Here is a 22,920-nt window from a genome sequence, read left to right as displayed (position 1 = left end):
TAATTAATTACACTATCCATTCTTTGAGGAAGAAGGCACAGAAGGCAGAACAGTGGAGCCACTTACCACAAAGTTCTGAACGTGCTGTTCTACCAGATTTTTAGCAACATTACATTTCCTGAATTTGATCATTATATTGTGATTATGTAAGAGAATACCCTTGCTCTCAGGCTACACACATGCTCAACTATTCAAGGGTAAAGGGGCACAATGTCTACAACTTAACCTCCAATGATTCAGCAAAAATAATTAAACACACACCCACACGCATGCATGCACGCACGCACACACGCGCACACACACACACACACAGAGTTATTCCTCCAGGTCCCCCACTCTCCGACTATCTGCACATACTCAAGTCCTGTAGTCAGCCCTGCAAAACCCAAGCATACAAAAAGTCAGCCCTCCACATATTTGGTTTCAGATCCCTCAAACACTGTATTGGGTATTGTATTTCCTATCTGCATTTGATTGAAAAAAATCTGGCCAGGCGCAGTGGCTCACACCTGCAATCCCAGCACTTTGGGAGGCCGAGGCGGACGGATCACAAGGTCACGAGATTTGAGACCATCCTGGCTAACACTGTGAAACCCCTGTCTCTACTAAAAATACAAAAAATTAGCCGGGTGTGGTGGCACATACCTGTAGTCCCAGCTACTCAGGAGGCTGAGGCAGGAGAATTGCTTGAACCCAGGAGGCGGAGGTTGCAGCAAGCCGACAGCACACCACTGCACTCCAGCCTGGGCAACAGAGCAAGACTCCGTCTCAAAAAAAAAAGAAAAGAAAAACATAAAAACATCTACATATAAGTGGACCCACACAGTTCAGCTGGATCAACATCTTTGCTCACAGGTCCCACCAAAACCCCTCCCTGCTGTCTCAAAAACATCAGCCCCTCCAGCTGAATGCCCTTCCCCACCTTCTTTGCCTGTCACCTCCTCAGGGTAGCCTTGGGGCCTGCCAGGTTGCCCCATTCAAAGCACACCCTTGGTGCACACCTGTAGTCCCAGCTACTCAGGAGGCTGAGGCAGAAGAATCGCTCAAACCCAGGAGGCAGAGGTTGCAGTCAGCGGAGATAGCGCCACTGCACTCCAGCCTGGAGACAGAGCGAGACTCCATCTCAAAAAAAAAAAAATAGAAAAAAGCACACCCTGTGCCTGTCATCACATTCCCACAGTCCTCAAGCACCAGCTATGCTCATCTCCTCCCCCAGGCCTCACCCACCTGACTACAATAAGTGCCTGGTACTAGCACCTACCCTGGGGCATGGTGCCAAGAGCCCTAAGGAACAATGAGAGAATGAGAAATGGAGGAAAGAAGGAAGAAAATACCAAGAGGATGACCTGAGGATAATGGCAGTGCAGCCTGGGGAGGACCAAGGAGTCACGGAGCCTGTCTGTCAGGGAGCAGAGAGTGGGGGTGGGGAGAAGGGTGCTGATGGGGCCAGGTTAGTGGTTTCTGCTCCCAACAAGGGATCACCACAGGGGAAGGGAGAGGGGACACTGGCAAGGGGACTAAGAGGGGAGTTCCACCTCCCAAGTTCCACTGAATAACAAGAAGCAAAACAGCTAAACAACAAGCACCAATCTTTTCGTTTTTCCTACCTCACCTGAGCATCCAAGTTACTCTGTCTCCAGAGACAAAACAAGACAGAAGCAGGGACTTAACCTCCTGTGCTGGTGACCACAAGCAACAAAAACAAAGTACCCTTCTGGCAAGGATGAGCACAGGCAGAGGTCTTCTGGCCATGGCGTCTTGCCCTGGGCTCACTGTGAGGATCAGTGCTCAAGCTGGCAAAATATTACCAAGGACACAAATGACAAGTAGGAAGAAGGCTGAGAGGGTACCTTAGTGATGGAGAAGTCCAGCCGAACATAGATGATGACGGTGAAGAACAGGATGTAGAAGGCCGCCACCACCAGCAGGGGCTCCTGCAGCATGAGCACCTTGTTGAACGTGTAGTGGACCTGGGAGAAGCAAGAGGACAGCTTCATTGGAGCTGCAGGGACACGGGAGCCTAGACTCACCCAGGCTGGCCCACTTGACCTGCTGCCCCACCCTAAGACCAGAAGACGCTGTGAGCTCAAATGACTCCAGCCCAAGGAAGGATGGGGAGTGAGTTCTTGGCCCCAGAGCTCACTGTCTGGGGAAGATGACATGGAAGGCAAACAGTGGAGCCACTCACCACAATGTCCTGAATGTGCTGTTCCACCAGATTTTTCTTGTAGGCAACAATCACAGGGCGGCCGAATGTGTCCAGATAGGTGTAGTGCAGCTCATCTGGGGCACGGCTGATTTCATAGGGACTATCAATTTCAATGTTCCTGGAAGAAGATGGGAATAAAACATAGCCTCCAACTAACTACTCCAATAAACCAGGTTTAGAATCAGAGAATTCCAAGGCTAAGGGGCTTTTCAAGGTCACTAAGTTTACACTCCTCCACTCTGCTCCCTTCCCAGCTATGGAGAACATCCACTCTCTTGAGACAGGGGAGCCAGTGCCACAGAGCCCTCTGTTTTAAAGCCCTTGTCTGCTGGGACAACAACTGTCCCTCTGAATCTTCCACTCCCAAGTTCTCACAGATACTGGCCCCACTCCTTGGAGTCACAAAGTTGACACAGCTCTCCTGTACATCCGACCCAGTGAGTCCCTCGGGGGCTTGAACAGATGCCTCACGGGCTGTTCTGAATGTTCTTTCTCTTCACATGAATAAGAGCTTCTTACGGGGCACGGGACATGTCCTGCTTTTGTCTGCCCAGGCCCACTGTCCCTTCTCCTGGTAAACAGCACAACCTGGATTTACGTGAGGAACTATCCTTCCCCTATGGAATGTTCTCCACAGGAAGAAAATCAAGGGGTCTCTCATTCTGTCAGTCAGAGTGGACATGTCACTCAAGAGAGGCCAAGTAGATGTTCCCTGATAAAGTAAATCTAGAGCAAAGTGACACAAAGACTGTGCCCCTAGAACATACACTCCCATTAGAGTACCACAAGGGTACAACCAGAAAAATCAGGTGCAAAGGAAAGGAACAGTCACACTCACTTGGCTCCTTCAGGCAGGATGATCTTCACAGTCAGAGAATCTATCACTTGTTCATCAAACACATGGTCTACAAACCTCATCTTCAGTGCATACTGGTCACCTGAAGGATCAAGCAAGCATAAGCAATGATGTGGAAAACAGATCAAATGGGCAGGAGAGAAAGAAGTACAGGGGCTCACATAAAGACAAAGCAACTAGACAGCAAAACCAAAAACCCACGGACCATGTTTACAACAAAACCAGGCAACAAAGTATCTCTACTGAACCACACAACACAGAGACAGGGATGGGGGTCAAAACACCGACAGCCACAAAACCAGGCAACAAAGTATCTCTACTGAACCACACAACACAGAGACAGGGATGGGGGTCAAAACACCGACAGCCACAAGACCTTCACGTTATCAGTGTCTGTAAAGGAGAAAGCAGAGAGAAGCAACAGGGCAACTGGTGTGCTTGAGAACAGCAGAACCCCAAAACACACAACCGGGATTCCCTAGAGAGCACAGAAGGCCAATGTGAGGAGTGGCTGAAACTCGGAGCACTCATGCCCTGCCTAATGGTGAGTGAAACAGGCCTGCAGAAGGTCACGAGTCTGCAGCAGTCTAGTCCCTGAGAGCAGAACTCCCCTTCTGGGACAGTGCCCTACAATAAGAAACCGCTCAACACAATCAAAATTGAGCATGACAGGGACAATGGAACTCAAAAACCGCGCAGGTGAAAGCTCAGAAATCAAGTCACGTGTTTTTGCAGTATACCACACTAAAATAGCAGAGATCTGGGAAGGTACAAAAGCCACCCTACACCATCCCTCCTTTGGAAAGGTCACATTAAAAATGATCAACAGACAGTGGCTCATGCCTGTAATCCCAGCACTTTGGGAGGCAGAGGCTGGCAGATCACCTAAGGTCAGGAGTTCAAGACCAGCCTGGCCAACATGGTGAAACCCTGTCTCTACTACAAAAATTAGCCAGGTGTGGTGGCACATGCCTGTAATTCCAGCAACTTGGGAAGCTGAGGTAAGAAAATTGCTTGAACCCAGGAGGTGGAGGTTGTAGTAAGCTGAGATTGTGCCACTGTACTCCAGCCTGGGCGACAGTGCGAGACTCCATCTCAAAAAAAAAAAAAAGGAAGAAGAAAACAATAAGTTATATAAGAAAAATGGGATGGAAATGAGAACATCCCTATAAGAAAAATGAAAACATGCCAGAAAGACGTCCATAAAAATGAACCAGGAGACTGCTCCTGCTATTCCAAAACAAGCTAAAGGTATTTAAAAAATGACACAAGTGATGCAAGAACAATGTAAACAATTAGAAAAATTCAGGCTGGGCGTGCTGGTTCATGTCTTAATCCCAAGCACTTTAGGAGGCCGAGGTAGGTGGATCACCTGAGGTCGGGAGTTCGAGACCAGCCTGGCCAACACAGTGAAATCCCATCTCTACTAAGAATAAAAAATTAGCTGGGCATGGTGGCACGCGCCTGTAGTCCCAGCTACTCGGGAAACTGAGGCAGGAGACTCTCTTGAACCTGGCAGGCGGAGGTTGCAGTGAGCTGAGATCGCACCACTGCACGCCAGCCTGGGAGGTTACAGTCAGCTGAGACTGCACCACTGCACTCCAGCCTGGGTGACAGAGTGAGACTCCATCTCAAAAAAATAAGTAAATAAGTAAATAAATTAGAAATAAAAAGCATTTTAGGAATTAAGGCTAAGCTAGATAGATTAGAGTGAATATAGATGGATTAAAGTGAATAACAACAAACAATAATGCTTTAAGATAAATGCGAAGAAAAGCAACTTTAATTATTTTTTAGAGACAGAGTCTTGCTCTGTCACCCAGGATAGAGGGCAACTTCCTGGGCTCAAGTGTTACTCTGGCCTCAGCCTCCCGAGTAGCTAAAACTACAGGTGTGAGCCAGATAATTTTTCACTTAAAAAAATTTTTTTGTAGAAACCCGTTTTCACAATGTTGCCCTGGCTGGTCTCAAACTCCTGAGCTTAAGCAATTCTCCTGCCTCAGCCTCCCAGAAAAGTTTTAAATGAAAAAACGGGCCTGGCACAGTAGCTTCAACCTATAATCCCAGCACTTTGGGAGGCCAAGGCAAGTGGATCACTTGAGGTCAGTTCAAAACCTGCCTGACCAACGTAGTGAAACCCCATCTCTACTAAAAATACAAAAAATAGCCAGGCATGATGGCAGGTGCCTGTAGTCTCAGCTACTCGGGAGGCTGAGGCAGGAGAATCGCCTGAACCTAGGAAGCGGAGGTTGCAGTGAGCGGAGATCGCGCCAAGAAAAATAGACGTAGGAGTTAACTGCAGATTAATAGATAAGACAGGCCAGGCGCGGTGGCTCACGTCTGTAATCCCAGCACTTTGGGAGGCTGAGGCAGGTGGACCACAAGGTCAGGAGATCGAGAGCATCCTGGCTAATATGGTGAAACCCTGTCTCTACTAAAAAATACAAAAAAAATTAGCTGGGCGTGGTGGTGGGCGCCTGTAGTCCCAGCTGCTCGGGAGGCTGAGGCAGGAGAATGGCGTGAATCCGGGAGACGGAGCTTGTAGTGAGCCGAGATGGCGCCACTGCACTCCAGCCTGAGCAACAGAACGAGACTCCGTCTCAAAACAAAAAAAAAAAAAAAAAGATTAATAGATAAGACAAATTGAAGAGATTGAAAAGGGCAAAACTAAGGTATAGTATATAGAGACATATACTTGGGTGTTAAAACTACAAAGAAATTCAAGAAAGTGATTACTCAAAGTCAGGGAAGTGATTACTTTATGGAGAAGGAAGAGGTGCATGGAACACTTTTTGAGTAGCTAGCAAATTTTGGTTTATTGACGGGAGGGGGTGGAGAGTGGCACAAGGTGTTCCTCTTATAATAATTCACTGAACTATATATATTTTTGTGTGGTTTTCTATATCTTATTTTTCAATAAAAAGGTTTAAAAAAAAAGACTTGGCTGGGCATGGTGGCTCTCACCTATAATCCCAGCACTTTGGGAGTCCAAGGCAGGTGGATCACCTGAGGTCAGGAGTTCAAGACCAGCCTAGCCAACATGGTGAAACCGTGTCTCTACTAAAAATACAAAAAATTAGCTGAGCGTGGTGGTGGGCGCCTATAATCCCAACTACTCGGGAGAGTGAAGCAAGAGAATCACTTCAACCGGGAGGTTGAGGTTGCAGTGAGCCAAGACCGCACCATTCCACTCCAGCATGGGTGGCAAGAGTGAGACTCTGTCTCAAAAAAAAGAAAGACTTGAAGAAAATAAGACAAAATGTTTACAATCATTAGTTCTGGGTGCTCATATAAAAGTGTGTTTTATTATTCTCTGAATTTTATTTTTTAAATAACTCAAAAACTATTTAAAGGAATTTAAGCAGTTCCATCTGATGACAGAACTACAAGGAGAGGACTTTTACATGCTGTTCGAATTGACTATCAAATGCATGTATTACTTTTACAATAGTAACTTGTACCCACTTAATAAAAGTTCCTGATAAACCAGTCTTCCTAAGAATGACAAATGAACACTCCCTATCTATAAAGACTGGTAATTGAAAGAAAAAAAATGCACAAAATTAAAGAAAAGGTTAGTTCCTCCCTTGCTATTGAAGACTGACCCAAATTATAGAGGTACTCATAGCTTGGGAGGTTGTAGCCAACGATGTAATGAGTCTTCCACCCGCCAAAGAGAGGGAAGCGAGGCCGGATTTCCATCTCTACAGAGTCATCCAAAATAAGGAGGTGGCTGGTGGAAACATTGCCAATCTCATCCCTGTAATAAACATCCTGGGCAGCAGCAGGGAGGATGGTCTGCAAGAGAGTAGATATGCCCTTCTATAACTCCAGGAGTCAGCTCAAAGAGGAAATGATCCTAAACACAGAAGACTTTCTGCACCAAGATCCTCACATGGTACTACTTAATTAAAACAGTCCCCAAACACAACCTAAAAAAGTCTAACTTTCCCACAAAGGTTTCAGAATTTCTAGAAATTGCGTCAACCTCTCAATCAAGGGTGCTAACTACCCAAATTCTTCTAAACAGTAAATAATTAAGGGAATTGCAAATACCTTTGTGAACACTGAAGACTTGATACAAAGGTAAAAATAATCTTTCAAGTTATTTTGCAAATAAAGATGGAATATGGAAGAAATTTCATCAAATTACTAGGTGGTAGGGTTACAGAAAGGGTTTTTCTACTTGATATTCTTCATTGTATCTTCCAAATCTGTCAGTGTATTTTGATCATGGGAGGAAGGGATAACACCTTTCTTCACATACTGACCCCTTCTATCATACATAAGTTAAAAAAAAAAGTTTATCAGATTTCATTTATAAGACAAAAAAGATTTAGAAACGATATGCAATATGAAAAAATGTTTTTTAAAAACATTACAAAAGGGCCGGGCACAGTGGCTCACGCATGTAATCCCAGCAGCCTGTAATCCCAGCACTTTGGGAGGCCGAGGCGGGTGAATCACCTGAGGTCAGCAGTTCGAGACCAGCCTGAACAATGTGATGAAACCTCACCTCTACTATAAACACAAAAATTAGCCGGGCATGGGGGCATGCGCCTGTAATCCCAGTTACTCAGGAGGCTGAGACAGGAGAATTGCTTGAACCCGGGAGGAAGAAGTTGCAATGAGCCAAGATCGGGCCATTGCACTCTAGCCCTGGGCAACAATAGTGAAAACTCCATCTCAAAAAAAAAAGAAAAGAACAAAGAAATAGGTCAAAATGTCAGCTGTGTTTGGGTGGCGTGGTACTGAGTATGCTTTTCCTTTTTCTATTCAAATTTTCATTTAAAAAATATGGTTTAGGCCGGACATAGTGGCTCACGCCTGTAATCGCAGCACTTTGGGAGGGCAAGGCAGGCAGGTCACTTGAGGCCAGGAGTTCAAGACTAGCCTGGCCAACATGGTGAAACCCCGTCTCTACTAAAAATACAAAAATTAGTCTGGGCACAGTGGCTCACGCCTGTAATCCCGGCACTTTGGGAGGCCGAGGCAGGCAGATCACGAGGTCAGGAGATCAAGACCATCCTGGCTAACACGGTGAAACCCCGTCTCTACTAAAAGTACAAAAATTAGTCGGGGGTGGTGGCGGGTGCCTGTAGTCCCAGCTACTCAGGAGGCTGAGGCAGGAGAATGGCATGAACCAGGGAGGCGGCGCTGGCAGTGAGCCGAGATCGCGCCACTGCACTCTAGCCTGGGCGACAGAGCGAGACTCCGTCTCAAAAATAAATAAATAAATAAATAAATAAAAACCACCTCCTGGGTTCAGGTCATTTCTCCTGCCTCAGCCTCCCGAGTAGCTGGGACTACAGGCACCCGCCACCACACCCGACTAATTTTTTGTACTTTTAGTAGAGACGGGGTTTCACCGTGTTAGCCAGGATGGTCTCGATCCGATCGAGATCCACCCGCCTCGGCCTCCCAAAGTGCTGGGATTACAGGCGTGAGCCACCGCACCTGGTCATGGGGGGGGTATTTTTAAAGATTCTGTTGGTTTCTAACACTCCCAATCAACAACATGAACATCAGTCAACCCTAAACAACTGCCTATATATTTAGCTAGTTTCAAAAAGCAAAGAGTAAGTAGCTATGATGAAGTCCTCGTTTCTCACATGTCCAAGTTGAACATTCCATACCTTAAAAGAACGGATGGAGGATATTCCACTATCTGGCTGTCTCTGGTAATCATAACGTGAGAAAGGCCCCTTAAGCACAGCTCCTGTGTGCTTCAAGTCCACATTTTCTTCCACAGCAATATTACCCCAGTGAGAGACTTCAATGACTCGGGTCATGCTGGTGATGGTCAGGAAAGGGCTGTTGTTCTCATAATGTACTTTAAAAGTATCCTGGAAGGAAGGAAACAGTCCAAATTTTGGCAACAGAGAAATCACCATTAGTTTAAATCAAATTGATTGGAGACAACCTATGTATCAGCAACAGAATGGGTAAATTATGATGTATCCAACGTATGCAACATTTTAAAATGATGTTTACTAGGACTTCTTGCTAACATATGGGAAAAAATGTTCATGATATATTATTCAAAAAATAGGACACAAAACAACAACTAATGTGTTTGGAGCTGATTGTATGTATTAGGCAGTTTTATGAGTTCTAAATAAGTGCATTATCTCATTTCATTCTCAAGACAATATGATGAAGTAAGAACTACTTATCCCCATTTGACAAATAAAAATCTCAAGGCCTAGCAGTTTCCATTACCTTGTTCAAGGTCATAAACCTAAGTAGCAATACAAGGTCTGCTAAATTCTGACTTCGCTTTTTTTTTTTTTTTTTTTCCTTTTGAGACGAGACAGTCTTGCTCTGTCACCCAGGCTGCAGTACAGTGGTACAACCTCAGCTCACTGCAACCTCTGCCTCCTGGGTTCAAGCGATTCTCTTGCCTCAGCCTCCCAAGTAACTGGGATTACAGGAATGCACCACCATATCTGGCTAATTTTTGTATTTTTAGCAGAGACGGGGTTTCACCATGTTGGCCAAGCTGGTCTCGAACTCCTGACCTCAGGTGATCCGCCCACCTTGGCCTACCAAAGTGCTGGGATTACAGGCGTGAGGTATCACACCGCCCAGCCAGCTATCATGCCCAGCCTGATTTCACTCTTCTATATGTTAAACATCACCTCTCAATAAGGCCCAACACACCTTGCTTCCGAAAAGTCCATGAAAAAGACAATCTATTTTGTTAGCTCTTACAGCTAGTTTATTCACTAGTTTATTTACTCATTCTATGACTAGATTTTTAAAAGTACAATTCACTCATAATCATATTTGATAGCATTTAATGCCAGTACAAGCAAGGGCATAGGGAAACCAGCAGTTTCACACAGCTGGAATCCTAAAAAATTGATTAAATCTTTTGAAAAACTACTGGGCAAACTACAGCAAGAGGTTTTTCTCTCTTTTTTTTTTTTTTTTTTTTTTGTAATGAACAGGGTTTCATTCTGTCACCCAGGCTGGAGTGCAGTGGCACAATCTTGGCTCAATGCAGTCTCAACTTCCTGGGCTCAAGCAATCCTCCCACCTCAAGCCCTATGAGTAGCTGGGATTCCAGGTGCATGCCACCATGCCCAGCTAATTTTTTGTATTTTTTGTAGAGACAGAATTTCACCACGTTGCCCAAGGTGGTCTCAAGCAATCTACCTACCTTGTCCTCCCAAAGTGCTGGGATTACAAGCATGAGCCACTGTGCCCAACCAGCAAGAGATTTTTAAATGTTCACATCCTTCAATTTGAAAAACATTACTTCAGAAAATTCTGAGAATACAAAGTTATGTGCAGAGATGTATATTATAATATTAAATAGAAAAAAAAAACTAACTGTTTAACTATAGAAACTTGGCAAATGAGCTCTAGGACATCAAATCAGTGAGTTAGCCACTTAAAAACGGTGTAGCAGCTGGGCACGGTGGCTCACGCCTGTAAACTTTGGGAGGCCAAGGCGGGCAGATCACAAGGTCAGAAGTTTGAGACCAGCCTGGCCAATATGGTGAAACCTCATCTCTACTAAAAATAGAAAAATTAGCCAGGCGTGGCCGGGCGCGGTGGCTCATGCCTGTAATCCCAGCACTTTGGGAGGCCGAGACAGATGGATCACGAGGTCAGGAGATTGAGACTATCCTGGCTAACACAGTGAAACCCCGTCTCTACTAAAAATACAAAAAAATTAGCCGGCCTGGTGGCGGGTGCCTGTAGTCCCAGCTACTCGGGAGGCTGAGGCAGGAGAATGGCGTGAACCCGGGAGGCGGATCACGAGGTCAGGAGATTGAGACCATCCTGGCTAACACGGTGAAACCCCGTCTCTACTAAAAATACAAAAAAATTAGCCGGCCTGGTGGTGGGCGCCTATAGTCCCAGCTACTCGGGAGGCTGAGGCAGGAGAATGGCGTGAACCTGAGAGGCGGAGCTTGCAGTCAGCCAAGATCACACCACTGCACTACAGCCTGGGCGACAGAGCGAGACTCTGTCTCAAAAATAAAAAAATTTTAAAAAATTTAAAAAAACATAAAAAAGGCCGGGCACGGTGGCTCAAGCCTGTAATCCCAGCACTTTGGGAGGCCGAGACGGGCGGATCACAAGGTCAGGAGATCGAGACCATCCTGGCTAACACAGTGAAACCCCGTCTCTACTAAAAAAATGCAAAAAAAACTAGCCGGGCAGGTTGGCGGGCGCCTGTAGTCCCAGCTACTCGGGAGGCTGAGGCAGGAGAATTGCTTGAACCCAGGAGGTGGAGGTTGCAGTGAGCTGAGATTGAGCCACTGCACTCCAGCTTGGGTGACGGAGCAAGACTCTGTCTCAAAAAAAAAAAAAAAAAAAAAAAACACGGTTTACAGGCCGTCCGGGCACAGTGGCTCACACTTGTAATCCCAGCACTTTGGGAGGCCAGAGTGGGTAGATCATTTGAGGTCAGGAGTTTGAGACTAGCCTGGCCAACACAGTGAAACCCTGTCTCTACCGAAAAATACAAAACTTAGCCAGGCGTGGTGGCACATGCCTGTAAGTCCCAGCTACTGGGAAGGTTGAGGTGGGAGAATCACTTAAACTCAAGAGGCAGAGGTTGCAGTGAACTGAGATTGCACCACTGCACTCTAGCCTGGGCGACAAGAGTAAGACCCTGTCTCAAAAAACAAAAAAAAGGTTGACAAAGGTAATGTAGTAATATGTAAAATGTTTAGAGAATATTCTAAGTGTCAAAGGTATTACACAATACTTTTACATAATATGACATTAAACATAATACATATATTAAAAAGCCCTATGCTTAGAAATGACTCAGGTACTAAAATGTCAATAGTGTCGATAGTGGTGGTGAACTGACTTCAAATCTTCCTTTATATTTGCCAAATGGTCTCTCATGAACGTTTTTTTTAATTTTTTTTTTTTGAGACAAAGTGCCACCCTGTTGCCCAGACTGGAATGCAATGGCGTGATCTCAGTTCACTGCAACCTCCACCTCCCAGGTTCAAGTGATTCTCCTGCCTCAGCCTCTCGAGTAGTTGGAATTACAGGCGCATGCCACCATGCTTGGCTAATTTTTTGTATCTTTAGTAGAGATGGGGTTTCACCATGCTGGCCAGGCTGGTCTCAAACTCCTGACCTCGTGATCTGCCAACCTCGGTCTCCCAAAGTACCAGGATTACAGGCGTGAGCCACCGCACCCAGCCTCTCAAGTACGTTCTATTAACTTAAAATGGAGGCAAGTTTGAAAACCCAAAACCTTTATATTTTTAAAAGCCTGCATAGAGGAAAATCAAATCAGTGTCCCAATATGAACTCTCATTCAGTTTTAAGTAAGTAAAAGAAATCATGCAGTTAGAGAAAGCACAGCTCAGAGTGGCAAGGCTGTCATCTTCACAGTGGGCACATGGGCCCTGGGCACTCTACAACCACAACAGGAGGCACAGAGACCCTCCCCCTTCCCAAAAACAACCCCACAGAGCAACAATATACATAGGGAGCTATGTTTTGAGACATGGAGGAATATGAGTATGTTTACTACAAATCTGCATATATTTAGAAAGAAACACTAGAAGAATAAACCAAAAGCTAACATAAATGGTTACCAAGGAGAACAAATGAACGGGAAAATTGGAAGCAAGAATTCTCTGACTATAACTTGCCTGTTTTTTTGGAGACAGACTCTTGCTCTGTTGCCCAGGCTGGAGTGCAGTGACATGATCTTGGCTACTGCAACCCCTACCTCCTGGGTTCAAGCAGTTCTCGTGCCTCAACCTCCCTAGTAGGTGGGACTACAGTTGAGTGCAACTACACCCAGCTAATTTTTGTATTTTTAGTAGAGATGGGGTTTCACCATGTTGGCCAGGCTGGTCTTGAACTCCTAGCTTCAAGTGATCTGCCCCACCTCAGTCTCCCAAAGTGCTGGGATTACAGGCATGAGCCAGTGCACCTGGCTTTATAAGTTGTGAGAGAGATATATATATAACTTAAAATGGTACACCTGGCCTTATGTATGTATGTATATATGTGTGTGTGTATATATATGCACCTTATGTAAGTGCACTTATATATATAAGGCCATATATATATATATATATATATATATATATATATATATATATATGCACCTGGCCTTTTAACTTGTTATATATAACTTGTTATATATAATTTTGTTATGTATAACTTGTTTTATATAATTTTGACTATGAAATCATGTTGTTTTCACATTCAAAAAATTAAGTTAATAAAAAGTTCTTAAAAGTTTAAAACAACCCAAAATGAACAGCCCTAACTATGTATCAAACTGACATTTGAAACATAAAAAAACAGACCAGGCGCAGTGACTCACAACTGTAATCCCAGCACTTTGGGAGGCCGAGGCAGGCGGATTACCTGAGGTCAAGAGTTCGAGACCAGCCTGGCCAACATGGAGAAACCCTGACTCTACTAAAAATACAAAAATTAGCCAGGCGTGGTAGCGGGCACCTGTAATCCCAGCTACTCGGGAGGCTGAGGCAGGAGAACTGCTTGAACCCAGGAGGCAGAGGTTGCAGTGAGCCAAGATCGCCCCACTGCATTCCAGCCTGAGTGACAGATCAAGACTCCTCAAAAAAAAAAAAAAAAAGAAAGAAAAAGAAAAAAAGAAAGAACAAAAAAAGACAAAAAAAACAAACAATTATTTCATGTAGCATTAGAACAAAGTATTTTGGTTGCACATCCTTAGTGACACATGTTCTAAACACACAGAGAGATGCAGAGCAATCTTTTTTTTTTAAGAGTGTGGTGGTGCAATCATAGATAACTCTAGCCTTAACCTCCTGGGCTCAAGTAATCCTCCCACCGCCTCCCAAGTAGATGGGACGACAGGAGTGTGTCACCACGCCCAGCTTAATGTTTTTTGTAAAAATGAGGTCTCACTATGTTGCCCAGACTGGTCTTGAATTCCTGGTCACAAATGATCCTCCTGTATCGGCCTCCCAAAGTGCTAGGATTATAGGCATGAGCCACTGCACCCAGTGCAAAGAAATGTTAAACGTCTAAAATATCCACATTTTTTAGAAATGGTAAGGAAGTAGGTAGAGTAAAAAGACATGACTCCTCAGATTTCCTTTAAAATCCTCTAGCAGCCGGGCACAGTGGCTCACACCTGTAATCCCAGCACTTTGGGAGGCCAAGGCGGGCAGATCACGAGGTCAGGAGATCGAGACCATCCTGGCTAACACGGTGAAACCCTGTCTCTACTAAAAATACAAAAAATTAGCCTGGTGTGGTGGCGGGTGCCTGTAGTCCCAGCTACTCAGGAGGCTGAGGCAGGAGAATAGCATGAATCCAGGATGCAGGGCTTGCAGTGAGCCAAGATTGTGCCACTGCACTCCAGCCTGGGCGACAGAGTGAGACTCTGCCTCAAAAAAAAAAAAAAAAAAATTCCTCTAGCAAAGAGGCCAGGGACCACGGCTCATGCCTATAATCCCAGCACTTTGGGAGGTCAAGGCAGGAAAATCACTTGGGCCCAGGAGTTTGAGACTAGCCTGAGCAACAAAGCAAGATCATGTCTCTACAACAAAAATAAAAAATTAAATGGGCATGGTGACACACGCCTGTCATTCCAGCTACATGGGAGGCTGAGCTGGGAAGATGGACTGAGCCCAGAAGTTTGAGGTTACAGTGAGCTATGATTATGCCACTGTACTCCAGGCTGGGCAACAGAGCTGGATCCTGTCTCTTAAAAAAAAAAAAATTTTTTTTTAAAGTACTCCACCAAAGAAAAAAAGAGGTGGGTTAATTATGGTAACCTGATAACCACTGAATCTAAGTGATGTGTGTGGGAGTTTATACTAGTCTTTGTACTTTGGCATGTTTGCAATTTGCCATAGTAACAAAATCTTTGTAAGCCTTAATTTCGCCCTCTCCCTTCAAGTTCCAACCGAGGCCCAACATTCAAGGAAGGCCTTCAACCACTCGGACAGCTTTGCTACCCCAGTATCTGCCCAGCCACACTATCTCAAGTCCTTACTGCCTCTGCATGGAATGTCTTACTTCCATCTCCCCCAACACCCATTCCACCTCTCCGAATGCTACCCCCAGCCTCTACCTATGATCCCCAAAGGAGAAACAAGACCCCCATGGAATCATTTCACTGCAGGTTAAACACTTTTGGAATGACCTTAGAAATGACTGCAGATTCCATCCACCCCACACCACCCAAGCCTATCAACCAGTAGTCACTCTGCAAGACATTCTCTGAAGCAGACAGGGATGGGCTGGACTCCACCTGAGCCTACCTGACTATAGGCAGGGACATCTCTGAAAGGCCCATAATCCAGTAGGTCCTCGGAGCGCGTGGGGTTCCCCAGTTTGGTGTAGCTCTCCACATTTCGAGAGGCAAGCTTCACACGCATGGTTTGTGTCTTCGTTGGATAGGGAGAGTAGAAATAATGGTTCCCCTCAAACACCACAAACTGTTTCTCTGACTGGGTGATCTGGGTTGGATACGGCTGAAGCACATGGGTGTAGACTGTTTCCACAATGACTGAAATCTTGGCCCCAGGATCAAGAGCAACTGGGAGCTTGACTATGAAGAATCTCCCACTAAAGGAAGAACAAGGCAAGAGAAATAAGAGAGACTGAGGATACTGAAAACACTAGTAGCAGTTCAAACTCAGAATAAAATTTTGAACCCAAAACAAAAGCAATTATCTTTAAGAGATCACCTTTTACTTTTTGAGATGGAGTCTGGCTCTATCACTCAGGTTGCAGTGCAATGGTGCGATCTCGGCTCACTGCAACCTCTACCTACTGGGTTCAAGAGATTCTACTGCCTCAACCTCCCAAGTAGCTGGGGATTACCTATTAGAATGTTTTTAACTTTTGTTCCATTGTTGAACATTTATGTTGTTTTACACTCTTGCTATTTATAAACAGCCCTGAAAGAAACAGCTAGATATTTGTCTTAAAAGACTTAAATTATTTTTTTTCTTTTTCTGAGATGGAGTCTTGCTCTGTCACCCAGGCTGGAGTGCAGTTATGCGATCTCAGCTCACTGCAACTTCCACCTCCCAGGTTCAAACGATTCTCTTGCCTCAGCCTCCCGAGTGGCTGGGACTACAGGCACCCGCCACCGTATCCGGTTAATAAAAGACTTAAATTATTACATTAAAGGTGATCTCTTGGCCAGGTGTGGGGGCTCACGCCTGTAATCCCAGCGCTTTGGGAGGCCGAGTCAGGCAGATCACCTGAGGCCAGGAGTTTAAGACCAGCCTAGGTAACATGGCAAAACCCTGTGTCTACTAAAAATGCATACACACACACACACACACACACACTGGCTGTGTGTGGTGGTACACACCTCTAGTCCCAGCTACTCAGGAGGCTGAGGTGGAAGGATGGTTTGAGCCCTGGAGGTGGAGGTTGCAGTGAGTCAACATGGCACCACAGTAATGCAGCCTGGGCAACAAAGCCAGACCCTGTCTCAAGAAAAAAAAAAAAAAAATCCTCTAGGACAGATGCAGTGGTTCACACCTGTAATCCCAGCACTTTGAGAGGCCAAGGCAGGAGGATGGCTTGAGCTCAGGAGGTCAAGATCAGCCTGGGCAACATAGCTAGACCTCCTCTCTACAAAAAAAAGAAAAGAAAAAAATGTGTAATACAGCAGGCACTTCCTGAGCAACTTGCCTAGTTTATGATCCCGTATGAGCCCAACCCTGACATAACCTTGAACAAGAGACAAGGTATATTGTTTGTCAGCTTACCTTTTACCCTTAATTTTGGTTTCACGTACTTCCAAATTGTTGTCTTCCTCATCTTCTCCCTTCACCTAGAACAGAAAAAGATAGTTTGTTCTTCACATCTTTTGGCTTCTAAATTTTGAGTCAATAATTAACCAAGTGCTTCAGTACATCCCCATTAAAGTAGTCAAACTACCAGAACTTTTTAGAGATTGAATTTTCTTTTCAGTAACAATTTTTTTCTCTGAAACACAAGAATATTGTCAAAGACTTACTTTTACAAAGTGGCATATGGCCAGACGCAGTGGCTCACACCTGTAATCCCAGCACTTTGGGAGGCTGAGGCAGGCGGATCACCTGAGGTCAGGAGTTCGAGACCAGCCTGACCAACATGGAGAAACCCCATCTCTACTAAAAATACAAAATTAGTGAGGCATGGTGGCACATGCCTGTAATCCCAGCTGCTCAGGAGGCTGAGGCAGGAGAATCGCTTGAACCCGGGAGGTGGAGATTGCAGTGAGCTGAGATGGCACCATCACACTCCAGCCTGGGCAACAAGAGCAAAACTTCGCCTCAAAATAAATAAATAAATAAATAAAAGTGGCATAAAACTTCTATAAATGCATATTTTCCTGAATGATGAAATACACATATACATAGAAAGATTACACTTCCAAATATACTTCTCAAAGGCCTCTTTCTTGATGCTTTTCTTCCTCATTTATATTCAAATAAGCATACTCAAAGAAATGTATTTAGTGATGTAACAGAAGAGTCTCGGGGCCGGGCGTGGTGGCTCACGCCTGTAATCCCAGCACTTTGGGAGGCCAAGGCGGGTGGATCACCAGGTCAGGAGTTCAAGACCAGTCTGGCCAATATAGTGAAACCCCGTCTCTACTAAAAATACAAAAAATTAGCTGGGTATGGTGGTGTGTGCCTGTAATCCCAGCTACTCGGGAGGCTGAGGCAGGAGAATTTCGTGAACCTGGGAGGCAGAGGCTGCAGTGAGCTGAAATCATGCCATTGCACTCCAGCCCAGGCGACAGTGCAAGACTCCGTCTCAAAAAAAAAAAAGTCGGCCGGGCGCAGTGGCTCAAGCCTGTAATCCCAGCACTTTGGGAGGCCGAGACGGGTGGATCACGAGGTCAGGAGATCGAGACCATCCTGGCGAACACGGTGAAACCCCGTCTCTACTAAAAAATACAAAAAAAAACTAGCCGGGCGAGATGGCGGGCGCCTGTAGTCCCAGTTACTTGGGAGGCTGAGGCAGGAGAATGGCATAAACCCGGGAGGCGGAGCTTGCAGTGAGCTGAGATCCGGCCACTGCACTCCAGCCCGGGCGACAGAGCGAGACTCCGCCTCAAAAAAAAAAAAAAAAAAAAAAAAAAAAAAAGTCTCAGGGGTTTTTATTTTTGTACAGACAGGGTCTCCCTATATTGCCCAGACTGGTTTTGAATTCTTGGGCTCAAGCAATCCTCCCACAGATTACAGGCATGAGATACAACGCCCAGCTTAAAACTGTTTTTTCACTAATATAAGAGTTAAAACTGGCCAGGCACAGTGGCTCACGCCTGTAATCCCAGCACTTTGGGAGGCAGAGGGGGGTGGATCACCTGAGGTCAGGAGTTCGAGACCAACCTGGCCAACATGGTGAAACTTCGTCTCTACTAAAAATACAAATTAGCTGGACGTGGTGGTGGGCGCCTGTAATCCCAGTTACTTAGGAGGCTGAGGCAGGAGAATTGCTTGAACCCAGGAGGCGGAGGTTGCAGTGAGCTGTGACCATGCCACTGTACTCCAGCCTGGGCAACAAGAGTGAAACTCCATCTCAAAAAAAAAAAAAAAAGTTGGTCGGGCGCGGTGATTCACATTTTGAGAGGCCGAGGCAGGCAGATCACGTGAGGTCAGGAGATCGAGACCATCCTGGCCAACATGGTGAAACCCCATCTCTACTAAAAATACAAAAATTAGCCAGGCGTGGTGGCGGGCACCTGTAAGCCCAGCTACTTGGGAGGCTAAAGCAGGAGAATCACTTGAATCTCGAAGGCAGAGGTTGCAGTGAGCCGAGATCGTGCCACTGCACTCACTCCAGCCTGGGCGACAGAGTGAGACTCCCTCTCAAAAAAAAAAAAAAAAAAAAAGTTAACATTGGCAAAAATCCCTTGGGGAGGAGCCAATGACCACTGTTTGGGGTACCTCACAGCAACAAGCTATGTAACCAGGAAAAGGACGTTCACTCCAGCAGGCTGCAGGGGTTTTCTGAGAAAGAGGAGTTATCTCCAATCATAAGACTCTGGAGCAGGCTGCAAGGGAGAAGTGTATACATACCCCACTGATCTCTCTGCCAACCCACCCTCAACTGAAAAAAACAAAAATTAGGCTATCTTTTAGGACTTAAGTAGTGATTCCCAGTAGGATACAAAAAGCTGTAATGGTGAACTTTTAAAATATTATATCAAAAAGTCTAAAACAATCATACAATCATCCTCAATAAAGCTGTACAGTCTAACACAAACAACAAGTTTCATGACTTTGACTAGAATCTTATCACAATGGGAACCAGCCAGGCCAAGTGCAGTGGCTCACACCTGTAATCCCAGCACTTTGGGAGGCCAAGTCAGGCGGATCACGAAGTCAAGAGATCAAAACCATCCTGGCCAACATGGTGAAACCTTGTCTCTATGAAAAAAACACAAAAATTATCTGGCCATGGTGGCACGCGTCTTTAGTCCCAGCTACTCAGGAGGCTGAGGCAGGAGAATCACTTGAACCCGGGAGGCAGAGGTTGCACTGAGCTGAGACCGCACCACTGCACTCCAGCCTGGCGACAGAGCGAGACTCCATCTCAAAAAAAAAATAACAAAAATTAGCCGGGCATGGTGGCATGGGCCAGTTACTCCAGAGGCTGAGACAGGAGAATCGCTTGAACCCAGGAGGCAGAGGTTGCAGTGAGCCAGGATAGGGCCATTGCACTCCAGCTTGGGCAACAAGAGTGAAACTCCGTCTCAAAACAAAAAAAAGAAGAAAGAAAGAAAAGAACCCACTGAAAAACATTTCAACAACCTCATCAGTTTCCAACACAACTGTTGGAAAATATGCACCTCCTTGTTAAGTTCATCATCCAGTTGTTTCCCACTGGGATAAGAGTACAAAATAGCACATATATCCATTTAACTAGTGTCTTGGACTACAAAATTTAAAATGATTTTAAATAAATCTGTTGATGTGACTGCAGGTCTTATACTCAATACAACCCTACCTCACAGCCATCAAAGCCAGAAGAGGCAACATTATACAGTGTGAGAATACACAAATTATGGAATAAGCTGGAGCCCTGACTTACTCTGCACTGTAAGACCACATGTAGGGGGCTAAATAACTTAATCTGCCAGACTACAGCCTCCTTGCCTGCTATATGAGGACTTATCCCTTAAATGGTTGCTATGAGGGCTAAATTAAAATATATTTAAAATACCCACCGTAATATCTGACACAAAGTAGAGTCCCAGTAAGAAAGTATCTTACCACAAAAACAAAGAACAAAAGGAAACTTCTGGAGGTGATAGATATGTTTATTACCCGGATTGTGGTAATGGTAACACCAGTGTATATGTATTTTGAATATATTAACAATAGGCAGTTTTTTGTATACCAATTATACCTCAATAAAGTTGGGAGAAAAAATAAAAACAACATAAAATAAGCACATTAACCTAGCTCGCAGGCATGATGGCAGGATAGCCGAGCTCCTGCTGTGGTTCACTTATACTGTAACAAGCTCATTAAATCACAACTGGCTTCTATAAAGAATAGGATTTAACATTCAAGACATTCAAAGGTGGCAAGGCAAATTTACATGAAGTTTTGATCTATCTTTCCACAAGCCTTTGAGTAAAACTTTATTTCATCACGGACAAGGCATGAAAGAAAATAGGAGTCATTTCAGAAACGTAATCTCTATAAACCCAGCTTTATAGCTCCATATTCAGTCAGAGAACGAAGTTTGCTTAGAGGGAAATGTGACACTGTAATGACTATTCTCTCAACAAATAATTAGGTAATCATTTAATGAAATTGTTTAACAACAATAGTAATAAAAAACAAACCTCTGTGTAAGTATATTCTCTCTACTCCCAAACCCAACATTTTCTTTGGTGATCACTGAAATACCTGGAAACACTTAAGCCAAACACAGCCATTTATTGCCGAGGTTAAGAATGAGAAGCAGTAGGGGGACGGGAGAAAACTGGACTTTCCTTTTCTGTACGGCATAAGAAAACTTATATTACGTGCAGGAATTTCAAAATTAACTTTAAGAAGAGTTTTAACATTTAGAAAGTGTTCATTAGCAACCTTAAGAAATGCGTCACATTAATAGGGATTTCAAGTGATTACTGACTTAAAGATGCCAAACCTGTTACATTTCTGATGGTTCTCTATGTCTAGAAAGAAGCACCTACAACGGACCAGATACTGAATTAAGAGAATGAAATTCATTTTAATTCATTTATTTGTCCTCCACTTGGGCCACGGCGTCAGGCCGTGAGAAATGAAGTCCGGCGCCCGCTGGCACCGGGCCGAGCGGCTGCCGCGCTCGCCTTACGGAAGGGAGATGCGTTCTATCGGCCAGAGGTCGCCCGAGCGGTGCCGAGAACGGCCCCCGCAAGGGCAAGCTCCGAGGCGGGTCCGCTGCGAATCCCAGCAGCTGCCCACGCGAGCAGCGACCCGCGCGGGGGCAGGCCAGTGCTGACGTGGCCCAGGCATGAGGGTGCCCGTGCACCGGCCTCGGAGGCGCCGGGGCCCCGAGGCAATCCCACCGACCCCTGCGCCTCGCCCGCCGCCCAGGTCTCCGCATTTCCTGAGGCCTAGAGGGGCGCCGGCGGAGTAGGGGGACCGGCAGGAAGGGAGGCGGGAAGGGCCCCGGGAGCGGCGGCGAGGGGTGGCCCACACTCACCTGCACGCCCAGGTGCGCCAGCCGAGCCTCGAGCTCAGGCTCCAAAGCCAGAAGGAAAGAGGTAGCTCGGGACGTGGAGCTGCCGCCCAGGTGCGCCAGGACCACCTCGGCCGTCACCTTAGCCAGGTGGCTGCTTAGGTCCACTGTGCGCTTCACGTCCTCGTTGATCAGCGGCGGTGCCTCGGAGGAGGCACTGCCTGGCGCCGGGGTCCAGGACCCGAGCAACAGGAGCAGAAACAAGCGGGCGACTGGCGCCTCCATGACCGAGAAGAGCAGAGGGCCAAGGCGGGCAGAGCCCCGCCGCGGTAGCCCGCCCTCCCGCCACTGAGCAGCCGCTCATTGGGCAAGGGCTGGTGACACAAGATGGAGGCGCCCAACAAGGAAGGACCCTGTCTCCAGGGCAACCGGGAAGTCGACCCGGCGCCTGATTGCAAACCCCTCTCAGAGCTGCCCGGGCTATCCTTCTGTTTGTAGTGCGAGTGCACTTATTATTATTAGATTTCACTTACCTAATTTTTACAGGAGCGGCACTTGCCTAGGTCTCTACTCTCTCCTACCATTCTTCCTGTCCAATAATTCTGCTCGTTTTGCTCCTTAAAGCAGTGAAATTTTGCTCAGACTGAGAAAGTAAAAGTCGGCCTTCTTCATCCACCGATGGATGCTAAAATTAGTAGGCAGAACTTGAAGCCGAAACATATGCAAAGTTTCAAAACATCTCTACTAAAATGTTTAGTAATTAGGCCGGGCACTATGGCTCACGCCTGTAATTCCTGTACTTTAGGAGGCCAAGGCGGGCGGATCACCTGAGGTCATGAGTTGAAGACCAGCCTGGCCAACATGGTGAAACCCCATCTATACTGAAGATACAAAAAATTAGCCGGGCGTGGTGGCGGGCGCCTGTAATCCCAGCTACTCGGGAGGCTGAGGCAGGAGAATCGCTTGAACCCCGGAGGCGTAGGTTGCAGTGAGCCAAGATAGCGCCAATGCACTCCAGCCTAGGTGACAGGGTAAGACTCCGTCTCAAAAAAAAAAAAAAAAAAATTTGACGGGCGTGGTGGCGCACGCCTGTAATCCCAGCTACTCTGGAGGCTGAGGCACGAGAATCGTTTGAACCCGGGAGGCGGAAGTTGCAGGGAGCCAAGATCATACCACTGCACTGCAGCCTAGGCGACTAAGCGAGACTCCCTCTCAAAAAGAAATA

At 45.9% G+C, this 22,920-nt stretch overlaps 1 protein-coding gene across 1 annotated transcript in view; it reads right to left on the bottom strand.

Moving 5' to 3' along the window:
* RPN1 (ribophorin I) overlaps positions 1-22,920 on the bottom strand; it is a 359,024-nt gene that overhangs the window by 4,074 nt on the left and 332,030 nt on the right. The window contains exons 2-9 of the mRNA XM_050781688.1: positions 21,720-22,031; positions 16,790-16,854; positions 15,323-15,629; positions 8,702-8,911; positions 6,671-6,863; positions 3,048-3,147; positions 2,189-2,327; positions 1,851-1,970 (exon numbers count right to left, since the gene is read on the bottom strand). Coding sequence (XP_050637645.1) covers positions 1,851-1,970; positions 2,189-2,327; positions 3,048-3,147; positions 6,671-6,863; positions 8,702-8,911; positions 15,323-15,629; positions 16,790-16,854; positions 21,720-21,980 — 1,395 coding nt within the window. The 5' untranslated portion in view covers positions 21,981-22,031. The remainder of the gene's footprint in view (positions 1-1,850; positions 1,971-2,188; positions 2,328-3,047; positions 3,148-6,670; positions 6,864-8,701; positions 8,912-15,322; positions 15,630-16,789; positions 16,855-21,719; positions 22,032-22,920) is intronic.

Source organism: Macaca thibetana, chromosome 2 (assembly GCF_024542745.1).
Source record: "Macaca thibetana thibetana isolate TM-01 chromosome 2, ASM2454274v1, whole genome shotgun sequence".
Classification (NCBI taxonomy): domain Eukaryota; kingdom Metazoa; phylum Chordata; class Mammalia; order Primates; family Cercopithecidae; genus Macaca; species Macaca thibetana.
Note: the sequence above shows the minus strand (reverse complement) of the source record. Positions and strands in the feature narration are given on the sequence as shown.